The 22,155-nt window shown below is 36.2% G+C and overlaps 2 protein-coding genes and 1 pseudogene across 5 annotated transcripts; 1 reads left to right on the top strand and 2 right to left on the bottom strand.

Annotated features, from left to right (window-relative positions):
- Positions 1–99: 99 nt before the first annotated feature.
- LOC127620684 (fucose-1-phosphate guanylyltransferase-like) lies at positions 100–4,307 on the bottom strand (annotated as a pseudogene).
- lrriq3 (leucine rich repeats and IQ motif containing 3) lies at positions 4,042–7,418 on the top strand. The gene is made up of 6 exons (XM_052093995.1): positions 4,042–5,046; positions 5,154–5,474; positions 5,580–5,710; positions 5,876–6,011; positions 6,884–6,967; positions 7,056–7,418. The coding sequence occupies exons 1-6, from the start codon at positions 4,711–4,713 to the stop codon at positions 7,200–7,202; spliced, it is 1,155 nt and encodes a 384-aa protein (XP_051949955.1). The 5' UTR covers positions 4,042–4,710; the 3' UTR covers positions 7,203–7,418.
- Positions 7,419–7,631: 213 nt separating this feature from the next.
- Positions 7,632–21,542, bottom strand: LOC127620764 (acyl-coenzyme A thioesterase 11-like). Of its 4 annotated transcripts, none has more exons than XM_052093991.1 (17): positions 21,396–21,542; positions 18,467–18,666; positions 16,371–16,440; positions 16,221–16,281; positions 15,904–16,005; positions 15,514–15,676; positions 15,082–15,238; positions 13,815–13,934; positions 13,515–13,653; positions 13,221–13,276; positions 12,962–13,028; positions 12,776–12,859; positions 12,499–12,632; positions 10,416–10,547; positions 10,159–10,285; positions 9,752–9,921; positions 7,632–7,875 (listed from the first exon to the last, which is right to left on the bottom strand). In XM_052093991.1, exons 2-17 carry the CDS (start codon positions 18,654–18,656, stop codon positions 7,773–7,775), a joined length of 1,875 nt encoding a protein of 624 aa, XP_051949951.1. In that variant the 5' UTR covers positions 18,657–18,666; positions 21,396–21,542; the 3' UTR covers positions 7,632–7,772. The 4 variants fall into 4 exon arrangements, with proteins under 4 accessions (XP_051949951.1, XP_051949953.1, XP_051949952.1 ...); XM_052093993.1 differs by having other exon boundaries at positions 15,144–15,234; XM_052093992.1 differs by having other exon boundaries at positions 15,514–15,649.
- Positions 21,543–22,155: the final 613 nt, after the last annotated feature.

Below are 22,155 nucleotides of genomic sequence, written 5' to 3'. Positions count from 1 at the left end.
TTTTTCACAGACTGTGATGATGCCTTATTTAGCAGCGTAAATTTTTTTATATTATACATTTTTTAAATATTGAGTGTAAATTTATGACAGTGTGCTTTGTGTTACATTACCCTGGAATTAGTTTTAAAAAACAAATTACCACAGCTGCAAGGGGGTTTCTATTACAGCTGCTGAGAGAGTGACAGTAATTTTGACATATCCCATTTTACTGTCTTAATCCACCTCTCTCTAATTTGTTTAACTCTTTTGGAAAGTCATTCATATGTTATAGTGGATTTTTCTTTTGCTCTTGGAGCAAATGTGTAAGTGAATATGATATTTTCTGTGATCTCCCATTCACTTCCATTCACCGCTGTCAAAGTTTACCCTGCAAACGTTTACTTCCATGTTCCAAAATCAGGAGTGTGAAAAAGGTTTATTGACTTGGTATTTCAGGAGTACTATGGACCCTTTTCATATGTCCGTGTGCACGAAGCGGCAGTCGTCAAAGTTGGTTTAAATTTGAATGGTGGTGAATGGGAGACAACAGCAAATATAATTTATGTTTCCCATTTGCTCCAACAGCGAAATAAAAAATAAATCAACGTATACACTTTCACAGCTTTGCACAAGAAGATAAAAATATACAGATGCTATATTTATGTTGTTAAAGAAGGTGGATACACACAATAACAGGTCTGTGAAAGGAGTACACTGGTTGACAATTTAAACCCAAATTTTAATTCAAATTAAATTTAACACCCTAAATCCATTGGCAATTGCTTAGTTGTTTGTGTGATGTCCCATTTGGCCAAGTTGGAACCTGTTGACTAATTCTCTTTGTGCATGTGCAGTTAAAGTGCAGGTACTGAATGAAGTTAATGTAATGACTGACCTAGAATCAGTTATTATCTTTATTTGAGCTGTGCTATTGTTTGATCTAAAAAAGTCTACTTGCATCTAGTTAGCTCAATCACATTTGTTTTGGAAACACCATTACTTAATTCAATTGAGGGAACGAGTTTACTCAATCAAACGAGTAGTCATACTATTAGGGTTCTCAGTCCTAAAAGTGATAAAATTACTGATACTTTACACAAATTCAGACAGAATTACTTCCTTTCTCCCTGAGAACATCTTCATAAAGTTCTTTCCTAAATCTCAGTATTTCCTCCAGATTCTTGTTTTGCAGAGTTTCCTGAAGAGAGGTGAGTGTGATATTTTGGGGTAGAGAGAATGTGGTACCACCATCCAGCACCTTCACCATTGCCAGTGACATCATGAATGAGCCCTTTAGATCTGAACACACTGGGAAAATGCTTGCGTTCCACAAACTACACATGGATCTGTCTCCAGAAAACCTGATCTTACCTGGACACAAGCCCCAAAGTCCAACACAGTCATCTAGACTAACCTTAAACAAGCTCAGTGCACTGAAATCAGCAGGGCTGGCCACATTTTTCTTTAACACCAAAAACCACAGTCACAAACCTGGTTTTCTTTTCTAGGTTTACACAGAGAGAGTGCTTGAAAGTGTCACTAGGCACTGTGAGGTATGTGCCAATCCAGCTTCCACTGATAATAGATCTAAAACCAACTTTAACCTTGGCATCCAGTCTAGAGTGTTCCAAAACACATTCCTGGGATACGGTCACACTGGGATGCAGGATGCAGTGCATTACGCAATATCTATTTTTCTCAGATGGCTCCAAGTGAGAAATGCTGAAGGCAGCAGAGAGCAGGCCGAGTTTAGCTTTGAGATAGCCATGAAGTGGAACAAGTATTCCTCTGTGGTGCTGACATGATAGAACTTGGAGTTGTTTAGCAGAATGACGTTAAGATCTGTGCCCTTGAGAGGATGGAAAATCTTTCTGCGAATCTCAACAAGGCTGTTGCCCTTCTTTGTGATCTGTTTTCTGTGTAATTCATAGTAGCTCTTCACCCCAAGGCTTGAAGGAAGTCCCCATAAGCATCGATTTCCCATGTCAAAGGGCTGATTTATCTTAGCAAATTCAATAGTGTCTTAGTAGTCCCATAACCAACATAGTGCTGTTGGTGTAAACAAACTCCTCTCCTTCCCTTTTGCATACTGCATTGCATTTGCGCATCTTCTCAGTGCTTGGTTTGTTCAGAAATTGAGAGCAAGTTCTATATTCCATGTCACAGATCCCAGGCTTCTCTGCAGGTTCTAGAACAAAAATTACATGTGTGGTTCCAGTGGAGAGAGAGGAGGGGTGGGCTAAGGCATTAAAACCTGACTTATCGAACACAACGTTCTCTTGGTCAGGAACACTGTAGGGTTCAATGTCATCAGCATAGCTAACCAGCACACGTTGTACAGGGAAATCCACATACATAGCAAATTCTAGCTCCAGCATTTAAAAATATAGGGTTTCCCAGGGGCAATGCTGTGAATATTTTACTCAGGGCACTGGCATTGGGTAAACGCTGACTGAATCCTTCTGCATATATAATAAATTACCATAGGTAGATAAAAAAATATGAAACAGCTGAAACTCTATGCAGTTATCTAGACTTGACTTGCATTCAACTGATAAGAAATTAAATTTTGATTTTATTATTATATGGATCTCTGAAAAACATCTGATTGGACAATCACAGCATTCTGCACTCAAATGATAAACCACTGTCCCAAGCAGCCAATTTACAACCTAGCTGTACTAGGTTCATGTTTCTCATTTTACTCTGTTGTCTATTTCTTCTCAAATAATAAAATGATTCCAACTCAAATCAATATTCAATGTACATTTATTTATTTATTTGGTATGTAAACATGAAATAAGTGCAATACACAGTCAGCCAGTCACTCACAAAATAAATCCTTTGAGTGTTAAAAGGCAACTCTGCATCAAATCTTGTTTCTGATTGACTTAACATTATCTATTGCTTATTTTGACTAATTTACAATCATTTGCAAAAGCTTAAATGAGAAATTATGTATATTATTATAGATGAATTTATTACCTGCATGTATGAGGATGATTTTAAATCTAGATAATGACTTTCCATATTTATCATTAAGATACTGCAGTGAATGTAAGGTGTATCCCCCATTACCTAGGTGAACATATGTATTACAAACAATTCATAAATGTGCCCATAAAATCAATATAAAAACAAGGATTTGTATATGTCACCAGTCTTGCTTCCTGGTGGGTCTGCAAACACATAATAATTGATGCCAAGAGGCTGTTCTTTTCTCTCCAGTTTCTCAGTGATCTGAGTTTCATATGCAGACATCTGATCCTCATCAACTGCAGTAATGACCACAAGATCCCAGAATTCATAGGTCTGCACTTCTTTACCTGTGAGGGGGAAATGGACAACTTGTGCTGCACATGCATATTATGCACTTATAAAGTTGCACTAACATTACAAGTTAATGTCAAGGCAACTCTAACTAAAAAGCACCAAAAAGAACTACAGTATTCCTATGTTTATATGTACCATTAAAATGCTATATATTTTTTGGAACATATACCATGGTAATGCTGTGTTTTTTTCTTATGTGCTATATATAATAATGCTATTTTTCATTAGTAATGTGTTTTTGACATATGCCATGGCAGTGCTGTGTTGTTTTTCTTCTTCTTCTTATGTGCTATATAGAATAATGCTATCTTTTAATAGTAACATGATTTGGACATATACCATGGTAATGCTGTGTTTTTCTTATGTGCTATATATAATAACGCTATCTTTCAATTGCAATGTGTTTTTGGACATACACCCAATAATGCTGTTTTTTATTTTACTTATTTATTTATTATTATTATGTGCCATACTAATGTTATCTTTTAATACCAACATGTTTTTGGACATGTACCATACCATAGTGTAATTTGAATATGCTATGTTACAGCCCTCGGTTACTGTATCACTTTATTGTGGTACAGCACACTATGGTAATACCGGGCAAACAGGTAAAAATTCAAAAGAGAAAGCATGATCGAAAGGTTTACCCCTCAGTTTGTTTAATTGTTCAAGTTTCTCCTTGGTGTTTTTTTCAGGTGGAGATTTCCATTCTGCCACGATGAGAAACAGCAAGTTCAACCAGTCTAACCTCTACCTAACTATTTCAGTAGAAGCAAGAAATAACTTTTTTACTTTAAACATTGACAGTCTTTATTCAACGACAAATATTAATTTACAAAAGGGCATCTACAAATGTCACTGTTGACATTCTGCTACAGTGTTCAGTTAAAATCAATATTATTTACAAAGTTCTTCTAACTGCAAGACAGTACATTCGTTTATATGTGCACTTCCGGGTTCCAGTCATGTGACAAACTGACGTCTGACGTCATTACGTCTATTTATTTCTCTCTCTCTCTCTCTCTGTCTCTCTCTCTCTCTCTCTCTCTCTCTCTCTAAATAAATGTCATTAACTTATGCAGTCGAAATATTCATTCTGCTTACGTAAATTTAATATCAGTATTACAATTATGTAATGTAAGTAATGTCGCGAAAAAGTGCTTGAAGAAACGTGTTTTTCTAACAACTGTTGTCATAGCAACTTTTATCTTGGAATCTTTCAGCCAACAAAAGAGTACAACTGTTGCCCAAACACACCATCTTGGTAAGAACAAATTTAGCAGTCGTTTGAGATGTTGAACATTTAAATGTTAAAAAATATTGTACATCTAATATTACAGTCATGCAGTTTTACATTTTTCTATTATAAAGTAATGATCAGAATGTTTCTGTGATATGAAAAAAAAAAAAAAAGACTTTCAGAAAATGCAAGAGATATTAATTTCAAAAGGAAGTAAAATGGATTCCCTGGGAGCCTACTGGGCATATTTGGTGAACTGCTCTCAATCACTGATCCTGGATCATGGCCACTGGGCATCAGAGAGTGAGGAAGCCAGTGATCTCCAGGACATTGTGATGGTCAAAATGAGCAATTTGCTTCTAAAGAATCTAGATCAGATTGAATATTGCAGGACACTAAGGATTTGCCTCTTGGCTGACAACTTTCTAACCAGGATTGAAGCACTGATGGAATGCACACGTTTGGTGAAGTTAGATCTAAAAGGAAATCAGGTATTTAGTTATTTTATTCATTCATTCATTGACTTAATGTATGGCCCCTGAATATTTAGATCACTTTATGAAAAGAGAAATTACTAATCATAAACCTTCTACTCAAGATTGTTCAGATCCCTGATGCTTTGTGTTGGAGCCATCTGAAAGAATTACAATTGCTCTATCTACACGACAATAACATGGCAACCTGGAACCATATCAGGGGCTTGTCTGGCTGTTTAAACTTGACTGCATTAACTCTCTACAATACGCCAATCAGTTTAAAGAACTTCAGACACTGTGTGGTCAACAACATATGGACACTGAAGGCCTTAGACAACTATGTTATCTCTGATGAGGAAATAATCCAGGACTGGTTCCTTCCCTTTAAGTTCAAAGCAATGAAACAACACTTTCATGTCAATTTGTATCCATCTTCAAAGTCGGTTAGTACTCATTATGTTGGCTTTCTTTGGTGTCTGTCTTTGCTGTTGTGTTCAAGTGCAAAAAAATAAATAAAAGTTATATTTGTATGTTTCCTTCTCACTCAGGATTCATTTGAGACAGAGATGAAAGCGGTGTATAAAATAATTGCTGAGATAAACAGGATTCAGGCCATTTATTCCCCTACACTTATTATACAACGCTGGATTCGAGGCCATTTAATTAGAAAAAGTCTTGGGTAAATAATGTATTTTTTATATCTTCACACATGTGTTATGCACCATTTTGTACTTCTGTGGTTTATTATAAAGACGTAGTTTCTTAAATTTAAATATAGTAGGGATTAAATGTATTGGTTAAATGGGTCCAGAAGTTGGTTTTAAGAGGAATTCTGCAATGTCAGTCTTTGTGGTACAAAGAAGCAGACAGGGCCTGAGAAACTGCTCACTCCCGTCCCACCTGTAATGGCAGAAAATGAGCAGGTATCGTCTCAATCCAGAGAAACCATGAAACAGGATACAGATGACTACCATGTGCTGGTATGTGTCTCCCAAGGATTCTGTATAGACCTATATAGTCTAACTTTGAACTATCTGAACTTTTAATTTAGGGCCACAATAAAAAGTTGCATTTAAAGGTTTTTAAACCCAATTTATATTTTGTATTCTTAAAAAAATGAACTTAATATGAACAAAAGCTGACCTCTGTAAGAGCACATGCTAGCATATTAAAGGGATAGTTCACCCAAAAATGAAAATGTTCTCATAATTTACTCACTCTCATGCCAATATTTTGAACAATATTTCAACTCTGTAGGTCCATACAATGCAAGTGAATGTTGACCAGACCATTCAAGCTCCGCAAAAATCACATAAAGGCAGCACAAAAGTGATCCATACAACTCCAGTGGTTTAATAACTGTCATCTAAAGCGATGCAATCTCTTTGGGTGAGAAACAGATTCATATTTCAATCCTTTTTTTATTCCAAATCTTCAGTGAAAGTGCAGATTTATATATATATAAAAAAAAAATTAAATATTGATCTGTTTCTCACCCTCACCTATCATCTCACTTCTGAACACATAGATTTAACCACTTGAGTCGTATGTATTACTTTTATGCTGCCTTTTATATGCATTTTGGAGCTTGAAATGTCTAGTCACCATTCACTTGCATTATAAGGACCTACAGAGGTGAAATATTCTTCTAAAAATCTTTGTGATCACTAGAAAACAAAAAGTCATACACATGTGGGATGGCATGAGGGTGAGTAAATGATGGGATTTTTATTTGTCAGAACTATGCCTTTAAAGACACATCATGTATAGTGTTTACATAATTCTAATTTGCCAATGTTTTTCGTTCTTGTGCATTTTTGCATTGTTTTTGTTTTTGTAATGTGTTTCTCAGACAAAGTCATGGGGTGAGAGAGATGTAGAGATCAAAAGACTTCATGTGAACTTAAATAAGCTGATGCAAACTGGCTACCCAGAGGTAATATTACATTGCAAATCATCACTGTATTTAAATGTAAAATCTCCTTCCAAGTCATAGATTTGTCATTTTCACACTGGTTCTACAGGAGGTTACCAATGCTAAATCATTTGACAGTCAACAAGAGCTGAATCCACCATGTAACACCCCTCAGCCGAGTCTGATATCTCAAAGTCTAATATCTGAAGTTGAACTCAAAATATTTGAATCAGGTACAGTTAACAGAGTAAAGTGACTTAGTTAATCAATAACTTTAAAAGACAATTATTTTATTCATTGAGAGCCTCTGTATTGTATGTCTTTATGCCAAAGCTACTGGTGATTTCTGTGATGAAGTTGAGGAAGGAACCTTTCGTGTTTTGGGGCTGAAGGTGTCAGTCCACCAGACTGAGCCATTGAGAGACATGTTATTGTCGCGTAAAGCTAGTGGACAGGACATCCGTGAGGCCATCAGCCATTTCCACAACAAGAAGCCTGGTCCACACCCCCTCTCTCAGCCTCACTCTCCTGCCATTACTTCAGGGAAGCATATGATTGGCCGCTGTCATGATGGCTTCAGTCTTACCCCCTTCAAAGTAATTGAAAAAGCCCATCAAGCATTTAAAAAGGCAGAAATGCAGAGGGACCTTGAGGAAAAAGTAACCGAGCGGCAGATTGACCGTGAGGTTGCCAAGGGCCATCGATATGACTTCATGGAGGCTATAAGGAAAGAAGCTTGTCTGCGTCAGGAACGTGAACAGGCAGATATGGAGAAAACTCTCAGTCTACGGAGAGCCAAGCAGGACCAGGACATCCAGCAGGCACGTCAGAAACATGCCCAGTTTGTTGAAAAAAAGAGGCAGAGGATCCAGGAGCAAGAGATGGTTTTCAAATTCACCAGACAGCACAACTCAATAGCCAGGGCTGTTCTAAGATATAACACATGGAAAAGTGTAAACCAGCAATAGAGGAAAGAATAGGTCATGGTAAGTGATCAAGCATGGCAAGTCACAGAATACAAGGAGAGCAATTTCAGTGGGAATAGGGATTTGCGATTAAACGCTCAATATGTTGGAACATGACATTTGCTTGTTGCCACTATAAGAACCTGTTTGTGCTTCCTGTGATGGTGGTTACAGAGAAAATTACATTATGTGTGGTCATGCTTATATTGGCAAGAGATCTACTTTTTTTTAATAATGTTATCATAGTAAGATAAACTATGCACAATAAAAATATACATTGTATGTAGTGTTGTCACAATACCAAAATTTCAATTGTCGGTACCAACACCAATTAAATTTGACAGTTCTTTATACCAATTTTGATATTTCAAGAAAAAAATGAATGTTAAGTTGTTTATTAAATAAATAAAAAATACTTCCTGAAACATAACCCACCCCCTCCATCATGCACAAGTCAATGTAACTAGTATTAAAACTACCAATCAGACTGGATGAGACTTGTTTTTATTAAAATTCCACATTAACTGAGTCACTACATTTCTTAAGTAAGCACTGAAGAAAGATAAACAGAATGCCAGATTTTAAGCAGGACAATAGATTAGTGGTTGACCGATATGGGTTTTTCAATGGCCGATACCGATACCTAAAGAACAGGATTGCCGATGGCCGTTATCAATTCTGATATACATAATACAATTTAACAACAGCAAATCAGATTTACACAAAATTTCTAAAGTGAACCAAACAATTACTTTATGCAATATTTACTCAAATATGCATAAACTTGAAAAGAAAAAATATTTTGAAAACATAAAGTGTTGAATATCCATTAAAAAATGTACAGGTAGATTTTGGAACTGACAAAAGGTTAACACTTGTGTTACGCAAAAAGGGTTATCAGCCGATGCAGGTAAACGCAAAATGGCCAAATATTGGCTGATTAATTGACCTGGCCATTATATTGGTCTATCACTACAATAGATGACATAAATATGGTTCAGATCAGTGCAAACCAAGGACCTTGCATTTTTACTGGGTTTATTGTCAACATTCATAATAGGATATTTCGAAGCAACTTTTGCAAATAATTGTTTTTGAGAATAAATAAAGATATGCTGCACAAACGTACTACATGTAATATGATTTACAAACAATCAAACAGTTGTGCCATGTATTCATCCAGATTTTCAGAATGAAAACTATGTTGTGGCCAACATAGTTCAGCTGTGTGAAATTCAGTACATTGTTGATAGAAAGAGGTAGAAATGTAACCTCTATCACAAGAAAGATTGAAAATCTATGCCAATTTGTCTGTGCATATCACAGGAAGAACCACATATTGATCTTACTGTTTATTTGAAGTTTATTAGTTTTATTGAGAGAACTAAATTAATTGAGTAATTTACTAGCTTACTCTCCAGGCACTGAGATCTATAGAGGGTTTGACATTATTGCACATAACCCTGAGTTCTAGCTTCTATTCAAGAAGGTCAAAATTCTTTAAAAAAAAGAGAATTATGATCTCCTTTTTGTTAATAAGAATAATACGGCTACATTTCAAAATAATTTTCTAGATATTTTGATCCATCTGGTATTTTTGCAAGAGAAAAAAACTCCTGAACAGAACAGGGCCTTTACATTACAAAGTTTTATGTACCTACAATTCATTGAGATCTTTTAGCGAAATTAAACAGAAAAGTCTCTGTCATCCCGGTTCTACTAAAGGGTATCCTCATTGATGTTGATTCTCTCTTAGAAAATCTTGACCCTAACCTTTCTTAAAAACTGATTTGATTTAAAAAGAGCTGAGAATGTCAACTTCATCCAAAACACCATTTACCCAGAGTTCTCTCCCAGGGCAGAGGTGGGCAGGGAAGCCAGGCTTGCTTTATTCTCCTCAAGGAAAGTGCTACAGGAGGCAAAGGTGCGGTAGAAGCTGGATGAAAGCCCAGCGATGTCAGTTGATATATAGGGCAGCACGCCAGGAGTCGCCTGGTTGTAGTAAGAAATCTGAGAAAAATGCATAGATAAGCATGTAAGCCAGATGCTCTTAACCTTTAATATCTTACCACTTACACAGCAGAACCAGGTACTATATGCATTTTCTAAACATCAGTTATAAGTGCCATTATTTGCTAAGTACATGCACATTATTTCAGTAAAAAGGATTGTTATATTTATTGTTATGTAATCATTTAGTCTCTATGTAAATTAGGAGTGTATGTAGGTTTACTGCATATTTATTACCTTGGTAAAAGAGCTTTCCTCTTCCCAGATACTAAACCCAGCACATAGAACCTCTCCTCTGTTATAGTCTTCGGTGGGAGGGTATGTGGGAAGGGTAACAGAACGCAGGGCAATCAAATAGGGGTCACTGACAGGGACAAATATAGAAGAAATTAACCCATTTATTCCTTTGGAAAGATGAAAAAAAAGTATAGAAATTCTTTATGGGCAACTTTTAAAAAGAAAATGCAGATTGATGCATCTTATAAGAAGTTTACCCAGAATCACAAGGGTGCCTCTTGGATGCCAGGAGAATGAAGTCCTGGACATTGCCCCCTTTAGTCACAGAGGGAGTGACAACTCGGTAGATGGTGTCATCTTCATGTGCCTCTGCTATCACTTCACACTCTCTGTATTACCATATTTGAGAAAATAATGTATTTTGCTTATTTATAATATCAGTTAAACAAACAGGTTAAACAAAAACAAAAAACAAACAGGACTCTACTCTGCTGAATAGACCAGGGCAACGTTCTCCAAAAGCATCGTAAGTCTAAGTAGATCATAGAAACCATTGGCGCCAATGGTCTTTAGCTACTGGTTTACTGGATTCTGCACCAGGATTTTTAACTGGCTTATCCAGAAAGACTTCCTTGGTCAACCAGCTTTATCAGAAAGACCATGCTGGTCAACTAGTTTGACCAGCTTGGTTTTGATGGTTAACATCTAGGCTATGTTGATTCAAAAGTTAGGCCAGCACCAAACCAGCCTAGACCAGCATGGAAATTGATTCTGGTCTAAGCTGGTATTTGCAGAAGGGTATTCCTGTGTTCCCGTGATAAAAGAAGACAAACAATAGAGCTGTTCAGCCATGATGTCAATTTGCAGGCAAACCCGGAAGGATGTAAAGCAGCTTGCAGGCTCATTCTCCTTAACCTCTTCAACTCTGGGGCATTTTTGGGTTGCTGCCTGCAATGTACACATACTAATTGCCCAAAATTGGTCTCCTTTTTCAGAAACACCTCAAATAATAAATAAAATACTTCAATTATTCATAAATAATATTGAATATGTTTACAATCTTATGATGAATAAAAATAAAAATAAAATATTTTTTGTTTTGTTTGTTGTTCTAACTTTGTACACATGTAATTCTGGTTCTGTTCACTCTATCCCCCTCTAAAAAGTATATTTTGTTCCACTAGATGGCAGCAAGTACTAGAACATTTATTTTTCCTTCTTATCACCTTCCATTACAATATGCAGATCTGAAATGTAGGTGGCACTCTAACACATTTTAGCCCTTGTAGATGTGCTTGTCCATAGACATTCAGTCTAATTTTCAGTTCATGCACCATTCCTATGTTTCATCGAATATCTCGGCTTCTGAGTGGACTAGAAGCTCAATTTATTGTTATTAGGTGTCATTATAAAGTTGAGATCCTCCCCTTTGTGATGATATATAACATTTTATCATCAATAGTCATTACCGATGATTTGTTTAGTATGATTTTCCTGCTGTACCGCATATTTTGTTCTGGACATCTAAAATACTGTATAACATTGGAATTATTCACACAAGCAAGCTCAAGTAAAAAATGTCCAATTTAGTAGAAAACTAGGTTAGAGCAGATGTAAAGTTTATAGCTATTTGGGGCTTAACAGCAGCAGTGATCGGCACATAAAAATATGTTTGCATTTTTGTGTGATTGTCTTACAGAAATCATATTTCATTTTGTGATTCTTTTGAAAATCTTTCAAACTGTGGTATTAGGACAACATAATAAACTGTACAGTTCTGAGAATGAGAGCTTTCATTTGATATATGATTTATCAATTTAAGTGCTATTTGAAATACTTTTTTATTCATATTAATATATCTACCACGTTACCTCTAGGTGGCACTTATTTCACGGATGTTCTCATGCCTTATTTTGTTATTTTATGTAACATAAATGCAACATTTTAGATTCTAAGCTTGCCTAACTTATGTAAAAGTTTTTCACAACATAGCGCCCCCTTTTGGATCTGCCGGCATTTAAATTTTTAAATTGTACAGTTTACATTTGAGGTATGACTGTGTGTAATTTATGTTCTAGAACAAAACATAGAAGTATTTTCAAGTAATTGTAACCTTATTTTAATAATTATAACCATTATAAATCCCATGGGAAATTCCTGAGGGAATCCATGGGTTAAAAATGCTAATTTGTCTTATGGGTTTTTGGACTATACCAAATTATATCAAATTAAAATATGATGTTGTATTAGTGAACCATTTCCTGTAAGAAGTTCCTCAAACTCATAATTCTATACTTTCTTGTTTTGGCCACAGATTACAGTATGATGCATTTGACATACTGGTAGTGGTGGTCCCATTCCTTCCTCCGTTTCAGATCAGACAGTAACAGAAACACGTGCTCTGCTGCCATGGCCACATGGGTCTCCACCTTAAAGCACAACATCTGGTTCTCCTCCAGTGTGTATAAACGGACCTGGGCACAAAGTTTCAGTTCATACATTCCTGCAAGCTTCTGCAGCACTTTTTACTGCTTCTTTTGTTTTATAAGGCATGTAACTTCAAAAAGACTCAATGTCATCCATTTGACTTCAACTGAAGTTTACACAGCTCATTTACCTTGTTTTTCTCTGAGGTTAAGGCCCAGTTAGTCCGGGCAGCCAATATCTTCAGTGCTGAAACATTATTGTAACTGAGGTACACCTGTGGTACAGATATGGCCAAATGGAAAAGTCTCAGTACAACCTGATAGTACATTCTTAAGAGGTCAGTTACATTTATAGCTTACAAAGCAAATTATTATACCTGGTTACTTGGGTCCCAGGGAACAGAGAGAGGAACCTCACTTTGCTTGCAGGAGATGATGTACTTCCTATATATAGTACGGAGAACATGCTCATATCATGACCCATACTTGTCAGCCATGCAGAATTTGTAATAGGTTTGAAGTTAATTTTGGATTTGACATACAGCCAGAGCATATTAATAGGCTTATGATTTCATGTTCTACTAAGAATGAATATAACATAACTTGTTGTAATATACAATACAGCTTTAAACACACCTGTCAAGGCGAATTTTCTTTCTGGCTATGGCTTCTTGGTAGCGCCTCTTACCATCCTAAAAAGACAAGATGAAGGGTTAGACGAGAACATGACTTCTAAACCAACTGATGAAATACTGTTTTAAGAACTCCATGATTTATACTTGTGGAACGCTTTCTTAGTATTGCCAAGCAGTAACTTCAGTTCTGTCATTCAATCTGTTTCACTCTCTTAAAACAAGCCAACAATCTCCCTTGTCAAGAAGTCAATCTCTTCCACTATGTGAAGGATTCCAAGAATGTTATAGCTCTCACCACAGGCTCAGGTCGTATCCTTGGCAACGAGCGTGGCTTCCTGTCATTGTCCAGTACCTCAAAGGTCATGAAGGCAGTGTTGATGTGTCGCAGTGGCTCTCCACCCTGATAGGCCTCAGCGCACACTCCCACCTCCATACTGGTATAACACACACAACTTAACAGTTGACAAACTTTCAAGGACAAATTGTCCTTCCATTTCTTCACAGACTGTCACAAATCTTTGCACCTTCTCACTCCCATAATATTTGACATACAAATAATCCCAGTTGTCCTATGATCTTTCTTTATAGGGGGTACCTTTTCTTAAAGGCATTGTTTACGATGGCCTTCAACACCAGTCTGTCTCCAATGTGGGAGGGCCCACGAAAGTGGAACATGTCTATAGTCCTTAAAGTTGGGTGAGCATTACATAAACGACTAGAAGAAAAAGCAACAAGGGAAAAACAATGAGTCACATATTATTTCTTAGTACATTGTACCAAAACAACAGTACTGTAATTTCCTCACAGTTGGTATTTAGGGTTAGTCCTTTTTCGTTTTTTTTAGAGTAGAATAGAATAGACTCTTGGCATGGAATGGAACTAATTAAATATTATTCGTTATTAATATTACCAATACTTTTTTATTTTCCTTAAAGACACTAAAACTGTTAGGAATTCCTTGTCTTGTTTCACTGTTGCCCTCTGTCTGCCATTTTTGTCACCTTTGCATTCCATAGTTTTGTCCCTTGTTTAGCTCCACTGTCTCACTTGTCATTGTTTAGAACTACACTTCCCAGAATCCACCTGCCATCATCACTGCCATTTTGTTCATTGTTTTCACCTGTGTCTCATTCTGTCATCACTCACTGTGTATTTAAGCCCTGCTTTTTGTTCACTCCTTGTCGTTCGTTGAATGTTGTTGTTAGCCTGGTATGTGTTCCCTGCCCGTGTTTTCTAGTTTTATGTTTTATTTCCCCATTGAGGGTTTTTCCTTTGTTCCCGTGTTTTGTGTTTTGCCTGTTTGTTTACTTAATAAAGTTGAACTGCGATTGGATCCGCATCTCCTCGTCTGCTTCGCTGCCTCCATTCGTAACAAAAACAAACAAACACCATACATTTTGAAGTGCAAGTTATGGCAGAAATATATAATGCAAGCTTATTTATAAACTAACGTTTCTGCCTACCAGCCTTCTTCAAGGTACCAGTTATAGTTTTCCTGAAATTTTTTATTTTTTTTTACTTTCTCCTGTCCAGCTCATTGTGCAGAGACAGCTATGAGTAAGCTATTTGTTGGCTGATTTCATTAAATGTTAAAATACTATAGAGTTATAAAAACATTGCTCTGATTGTTTGAGCATCCCGACCAACCCAACAAAGCAACAATTAGCCCAACCAATGGCATGAGTTTGGGGATGGGACAATCTGTTTGTTCAACCAATGGCAGATGGGAGGAGCATTCGGGAAAGAGTTTCAAAACAATCTTTATTATTCTATTTGGTGATACTAGTGAATCAGAAATTACACAATTCAGCTTTAAAGAAACAGATTTTTAGCATTAGATTAGATAGAATAATGATTGCGACCTGGCAGCGATGGTGGCTACATTCTCCATCCAGGCCATGATTTGCCCACCAAATGTGCTGACCTGGTGATTGGCATGAGGTGGAAGCACCAGCTCGACACTTTCAACCCGAGTCCGCTCAGCAGACACTGCATCCTGGTAATCCAGACACTCGCTTTCTGACAAACAGGACAAGCACCACTTATCAGAGCTGAGAGAGGAAGCTAGTGCATTTTCCATTTCCATTTTAGGTTTGCTTCACATATACGTTTAAATGAGTGTTGGCGGAATCCTCTTGAAGAGACACCAAACAAACCAAATGACACCTTTAATCAGAACACAACTTCTAATTCATGACTGCGTATCTGTGGCAAGTGTTCCGAGACCTCTCTTCAAAGACTTGGAAGTAAACAAACACACCTGGAGAAATTGAGTGAGCAATATCTCTGCTCACCTGTCTGTGAAGAGCAGCTGTTGAGGAGATCGTTAATTATCTCTGCATGGATTAGTCTCATCCTCCTGCGCTCGGCTGCGAGGCTGTACTCCATCTGCTCGGCCTGCGTACGTGGAATCACCTGCTTCAGATGTATCTGTAGAAATCCTGTGGGATCAGAATTCTAAAAAGATCCGTGTCTTAATCCAGGATTAATCATCAAATACAACTTTCGGATTGTCTCATTGACCTGAAAAGTTTCATTGTTGCAAAAATGTGTGAAGTCACAGGAAGAAAATGGTTGTGCAAACTGCTAATATGCGATAAGGACCAAAAAAAAACACATACTTAAAGTACAGTGTAAACCTAATACTTTTTTGATTGATCTGAATTGTTTGACTCCACTTTTACCTTTCCTGCTTCGGTACGACGGGCCACAAAGGTGGCAAAGGCATGGCACACCTTCCACTGTCTGTCACTGAAGAGATCTTCACAGCTCACCAAAATCCCAACCTGAGATGAAAGACCTGTAGCATCAGTCTTGAACTGTGACATCTACATAATTACTGTAGTATATAGCAGTATCCGTACACACAGCCTACATATTTTTAAAAAAATATGAATCAAATATTTACAACTTTATAACATCTGTAGATGTATGATTTCACATAATGGAATAATTTTTGATGTAAATAGTACTGATGTAAATAGTACATGTTCCCACAAACCTCCATGCTGGACGTGAACGCTCTGTTGACTTTGGCTTTAATATTGACAACCTGTCCGACCCTGAAAAAACAGATCCAAACTAGTTATGCCTTTCAGCTTAATTATTTCTAAAGTAATTAGTTCCAGTAAGTGTTTGGAACATTTTTTACCCTATGGTGGTTTCAAAGTGAATGTCATCCACTGATGCAGTGATACAGGAGCAACCAGTATGTCTCTCAGCTGTAAACAAGAGCAAATAGTGAGTTTACATCCATTGCAAGTGTTTAAACAGGTTCATCTTTTAGCATTTGTGAAAAGCAAACATTAAGGGAAGCATGTAGAGTTGTTACCAACCACCATCTGTGCTTTTCACAGTGCGACAAAGGTTTACCAACATTCCCAGCTTTACTGCTTTCACTTTTAGCAGTTAAAATTTTATCAAATGTTGTTAAACTTTCTCACCAGACTTTTACTCTGTTTATTCAGTCTATTCACTATAGGAGGATGGAAATTACAATCCAAACTGTATAGACTGACACCTCCATTTGTGAGGTCTGATGACATGTATTACAAGCATATATTGTGAGGGTGATTAACCCTTGTGCGTCAATAAAAAAAAGTTACTCAGTGGTCCTTCGAGGACAAAAATGTCCACGTCAAAACTGCCATAATAATATTATATTAATATTATTTTCAGTTTTTAATTTCAGTTTTTTTAACCAAAATCAGTCCTGATCATAACTACCAAATATTCATTCATTTTAAGGATTTTAACCCTTTAAATGGCAGTGTGTTTACATAATGCCACTGCACACACACACACACACACACACACACACACACACACACACACACACACGTTGGGTTTCCATGTTTTATGGGGAATTTCCATAGACATAATGTTTTTTATACTGTACAAACTTTATATTATATCCCTTAACCCTACTCCTAAACCTGACCCTCACAGAAAAATTTCAGCATTTTTACAATTTCAAAAAACATAATTTAGTATAATTTATAAGCTGTTTTCCTCATGGGGACCGACAAATTGTCCCCACAACTTCAAAGATTTCAGGTTTACTATCCTAATGGGGACATTTGGTCCCCACAATGTGATAAAAACATGCTCTCTCTCACACACACACACACACACACACACACACACACACACACACACACACACACACACACACAAACACACTCTGACATCCATACCAACACACCATTTTAGCTGCATAATTTATTCAGTTGGCCTGCAGTGCTCTATAATACAGCAAACAGAAAATAGAAAAAAGAATGTATTTGCTCCATAATCTAAACATGAGAAAAATGCCACCATCTTGTGGAAAATATAAGAACATTTTATTTTTAAGCCAGGGCTCCAGAATGAAAGCATAATATCACAGAATTCTTGATTTTATGCTTTAATGGCACTGGGATCAAATATTGTAGCTTTAATGGGTTTCAACTGGGACATTTTGTCCTGAGGGTCCTGAGTATAACTATTTTGTGTACACAGTGTATTATAGATGTATTATAGATCTATTATAGATGTATTTCAAACTGAGGTTGAAATATCAAAATTCCACCCAAAATACACACCTTTGCCAAAAGGTATGCCTTTGGCATTAACACAGCCAAAATGATAAAAACAAAAAAATTTAAAAAGATGGCATGTCACGAAGGTCGCAGAAGAGTTAAATTAATATTGGAGGTGACGGCAAAGATTCAGAGTTTTCCTATTTACATTTATGCATTTGGCAGACGCTTTTATCCAAAGCGACTTACAATTATTACAGGGACAATCCCCCCGGAACAACCTGGAGTTAAGTGCCTTGCTCAAGGACACAATGGTGGTGGCTGTGGGGTTAGAACCTATGACCTTCTGATTAACAGCCCTTTGCTTTAGCCACTACACCATCACCACTCCATATTGCTCTATTAGTGTTCTTGTAGCTTAACACATGAAGCATGGAAGCAACACCAATGTCATGTGTTCCAGGCAAAACACTAACTGATAAAATGCATTGAATGGTTAGTAGTTTCTTTGGACAAAAGCATCTGCCAAATGCATAAAGGTACACTTGAGACTTTTCTAATTTTGTGCAATTAACTTTAATTGGATTGGTTGTAAGTCAGTTAATTGGCAGGGATCATTTGAGAAACCTGTCCCAACTGAAAATAAATAAATGTGAAATTATAATTTCACAAAAAGAGTGGCAGCTACTCAATTATAACACTGTGATCATGAGTACCCCTGACGAACCAGCGAGGCAGGCGGTGGAGTCCATCCACTTGAGCAGTTGCCCGACGCTGAGTTCTCCACAGTGGTTGGCATGGCAAGGCAGGACTATCTGACTCATCTTAATTTCAGTTGGGTTCCTGTACACCTCACCATTCTCCAGAATGAGCATAGGCTCTTCCAGCAGTAAAGGATCCCTGGCCTCACTTGCCATGGCTAGGCCTCTGGTAGAACAATATACAAACATATTAAAATCAATACATGTATATAGGGTGATGATCAGCAATAGTATGAGCATTAGGCTATACATTCCCTGTCCTTATGGATATCAGACAGATGAAATTTAACTTTTAGGCGATATCTCCAAAGTGGTCTTGTATAAAGATTTGCATGGATATTAGGACAGCTGACTGTTTTTGTGCAGTTTACAAGGCAATGTGTTTTTTAAATCACATTACTCATGCTGCAATCATGACGGAAGAAGTAATCAAAACTGTTCCGGCTACTTAAAGGGATAGTTCACCCAAAAATGAACATTCTCGCATCATTTATTCACCCTCATGCCATCCCTGATGTGTATGACTTTCTTTCTTCTGCTGAACACAAACAAAGATTATTAGAAGAAATGTTCAGCTCTGTAGGTCCATACAATGCCAGTGAATGGAGTTCAGAAATTTGAAGCTCTAAAAAGGACATAAAGGCAGCATAAAAGTCAAGCATACGACTCTAGTGGTTTAATCCATGTCTTCTAAAGTATTATGATAGGTGTGGGAGAGAAATCAATCAATATTTAAGTCCTTTTTTTATCATAAATTCTCCTCTCTGCCCAGTAGGTGGCTATATGCATGAAGAATGTGAATTGCCAAAAAACAAAATAAGAAGAATGTGAAAGTGGACATTTGCAGTCAAAAAGGACTTAAATGTTGATCTGTTTCTCACCCACAACTATCATATCACTTCAGAAGACGCAGAGTTGTATGGATTACATTTATGCTACCTTCATATGCTTTTTGGCTTTCAAAGTTCTGGCCACTATTCACTTGCATTGTATGGACCTACAGAGCTGAAATATTCTTCTAAAAAGCTTTGCTTGTGTCCTGCAGAAGAAAGAAAGTCATACATATCTGGGATGGCATGCCGGTGTGTAAATAATGAGAGAATTTTCATTTTTGGTTTCCCTTTAAGAAACTCCCATGTGAAAATATGTGATTCAATAAATTAATATATAACTTATGTGAGTGTGGTAAAGTTAGTTTTATATTTTACATTCATTTGACATTCATCTTGAATCTGTATCTCTTTTATACAGATTCAAAATACTTGAATCTGTATAAAAAGTACTGAACATTAACTCCCAAAAACAAGTCTTGTGCTATCTGAACAATAATATTCAGAGTGTTTTACAGTTGGTTTTTATGTCTCTAGGTCAAACGGTCATTGAGTTTAATGGAATTAGAATATTACAAACATTTACACTACTATATTTTTTTGAAAACGTGTATAGAATGTAAATTCCACCAATAGAGCATTGTGTCATGAAAGGGATAATTTTAAGAACATTTTATATGAAATATATATATATCTTTTAAAATTCAGCTTTTTGCTAGGCAAAGGAAACCTATTCATGCATATCCAAGTTGGTTTGGCTTGAAAATGTGATTTGCACAGAGTGTTTAATGGTATTGTCGCAAATGTCAAACGAATGTCAAATATAAAACTAAACTTTACCACACTACTTAAGCGTTACAGGCAGTGTCTGAAAGTTTTGAAATTGTTTGCCAAGAGACTCTGCCCTGTGCATTTTTTTTTAAAAAGTGTTTTGTTTCCATGAGCCACAGCAATCAAGTCAGTTCAAAAGGGAATGTAAAGCTTAGTCATACCAATTTGGTTCAAAAGTAAGGTAAGTGCAACACGTGCAACAGACATAATCTGAGAGCATTCCTTTCGGAATTACTGTGTTTACAGACTGTATGTGCACACATTTTGCTGTATATAAACAATAATAGTAATAATAATAATAATAAAATTAAAGAACATTATTAAAGGTAAATAATTAGTCGTTGTTTACATATTTGACAAGAAATAACGTTCTCATAAACAGTTATTGAACATTACTATAAAGCACGCTCTAAAAATAGCTCGTGCAATGTACAGAACATCTTTAAACACGTGCAAATAACAGAGGGATAACATGAAATTAGGAGAATTGCAGTCCGTAGAACAATGCAGTTTTTGTCTGTAAAACGACTTGCCATAGCGATTAATCTTCAAGGGATTATCACAAGCCTGTTCACAGTCAAATGGTTATTTTATGACACATAGTTCTTGAACAATTATATAAAGCAGCTACTTCACATTAGCTTTCCGATGGCATTTCCAATAGAAAGCATAAAACATATGAGGAATTAACCAATCACATCCAATGATCAGTGTTCCGTTATTCAGCAATAAAGCGCAACTCTTCTTCAGTTCGCAGTAGGCTAACACGAACACCTGTTAGACAGAGTGCAATGACCTCTAGCCAAATCTGGGTTGACCGCATGTAACCTGTTGACTGACGGACATAATTTTGCTCATTTATAGTGTTCATACTCATTGTTTTGAGTATATATATTATAATACATTTTTTAAATATATATTTTAAATTTTACAAAATATTTTATCTTATTTTATTTTGTTTAGGCTATAACTAATATATATGGTTATACCCATATATATTAGTTATAGCCTAAACAAAATAAAATAAAAAATAAAAAGAAATTAAGCTCTCCTAAAAAAATTAAAAAAACAACAACAACAACAAAACGCTAGGCTATAAGATGCATTATCTGCCAGCGTTTATGGAAAAAAAAAACACATCAGGTTATTTCGTGTGAGGTCCAAGTGTCAGCTTACATAGGATAGGCTATATTTGTTAGCTGGTTATGAAAAAATGTATAATAAGAAAACTCACGTGTGCAGAAGTTAAACCACTCGCATTTGCACGAAGATTCAAACTGCTTGGAGTCTGAATCTTTGAAAAATAGATGAAAATGAATGTGACATTCCTATTTCCAGTTACATGAAGTGTGTCCACAAAAACCACTCACTGTTCGCTCGTCTGTTCTCATAAGGACTACGAAGTTGGTGACGCCCAGAAACTTTTTAAGGTAGACCGATTACTCAACTCTGCTCATGGAATCATGTGGAACTATGGTAATATTTCTCATCGACACCTTAGATTCAGGTGCCTTCGTTTGAAAAATAAAAACAGTGCAGAATCGAGTAGCTAATACTGAAATGAATATATATCACATATTTATAATCATATATGAAATATCCATTATCCAATTATAATATAAATAAACAATAATGATAATGAAAAATATTCAGAGTTTTAATTAATTTGTTACGTTAATCATATTCTTATAAATGTTTAAAATTTCAAAGCATTTATCACGCTCAGTGTATTGCAAAGAGTGCAAATAGCCTAAATAACTGATGAGGTATGCTATATTAAATGCGGAAATATAATTTATAAAGGTACACTTTTTTATTTTTTGTGTTTCAATCTTTTCCAGGCCAAAGGTTGGGTCCTAAAATTAAAACATTCAGTTAAATGTATTTGTCCGTATTTCGCTTTATGCAGCTTTCCTAAAATATCAAGTAACCCATTAAAGCAGCAGAACAAACAAATAAAGAGCTAATTTATGCAGAGCGCCTAATGCTATCCC

Source organism: Xyrauchen texanus, chromosome 27 (genome assembly GCF_025860055.1).
Source record: "Xyrauchen texanus isolate HMW12.3.18 chromosome 27, RBS_HiC_50CHRs, whole genome shotgun sequence".
Lineage (NCBI taxonomy): Eukaryota > Metazoa > Chordata > Actinopteri > Cypriniformes > Catostomidae > Xyrauchen > Xyrauchen texanus.
Note: the sequence above shows the minus strand (reverse complement) of the source record. Positions and strands in the feature narration are given on the sequence as shown.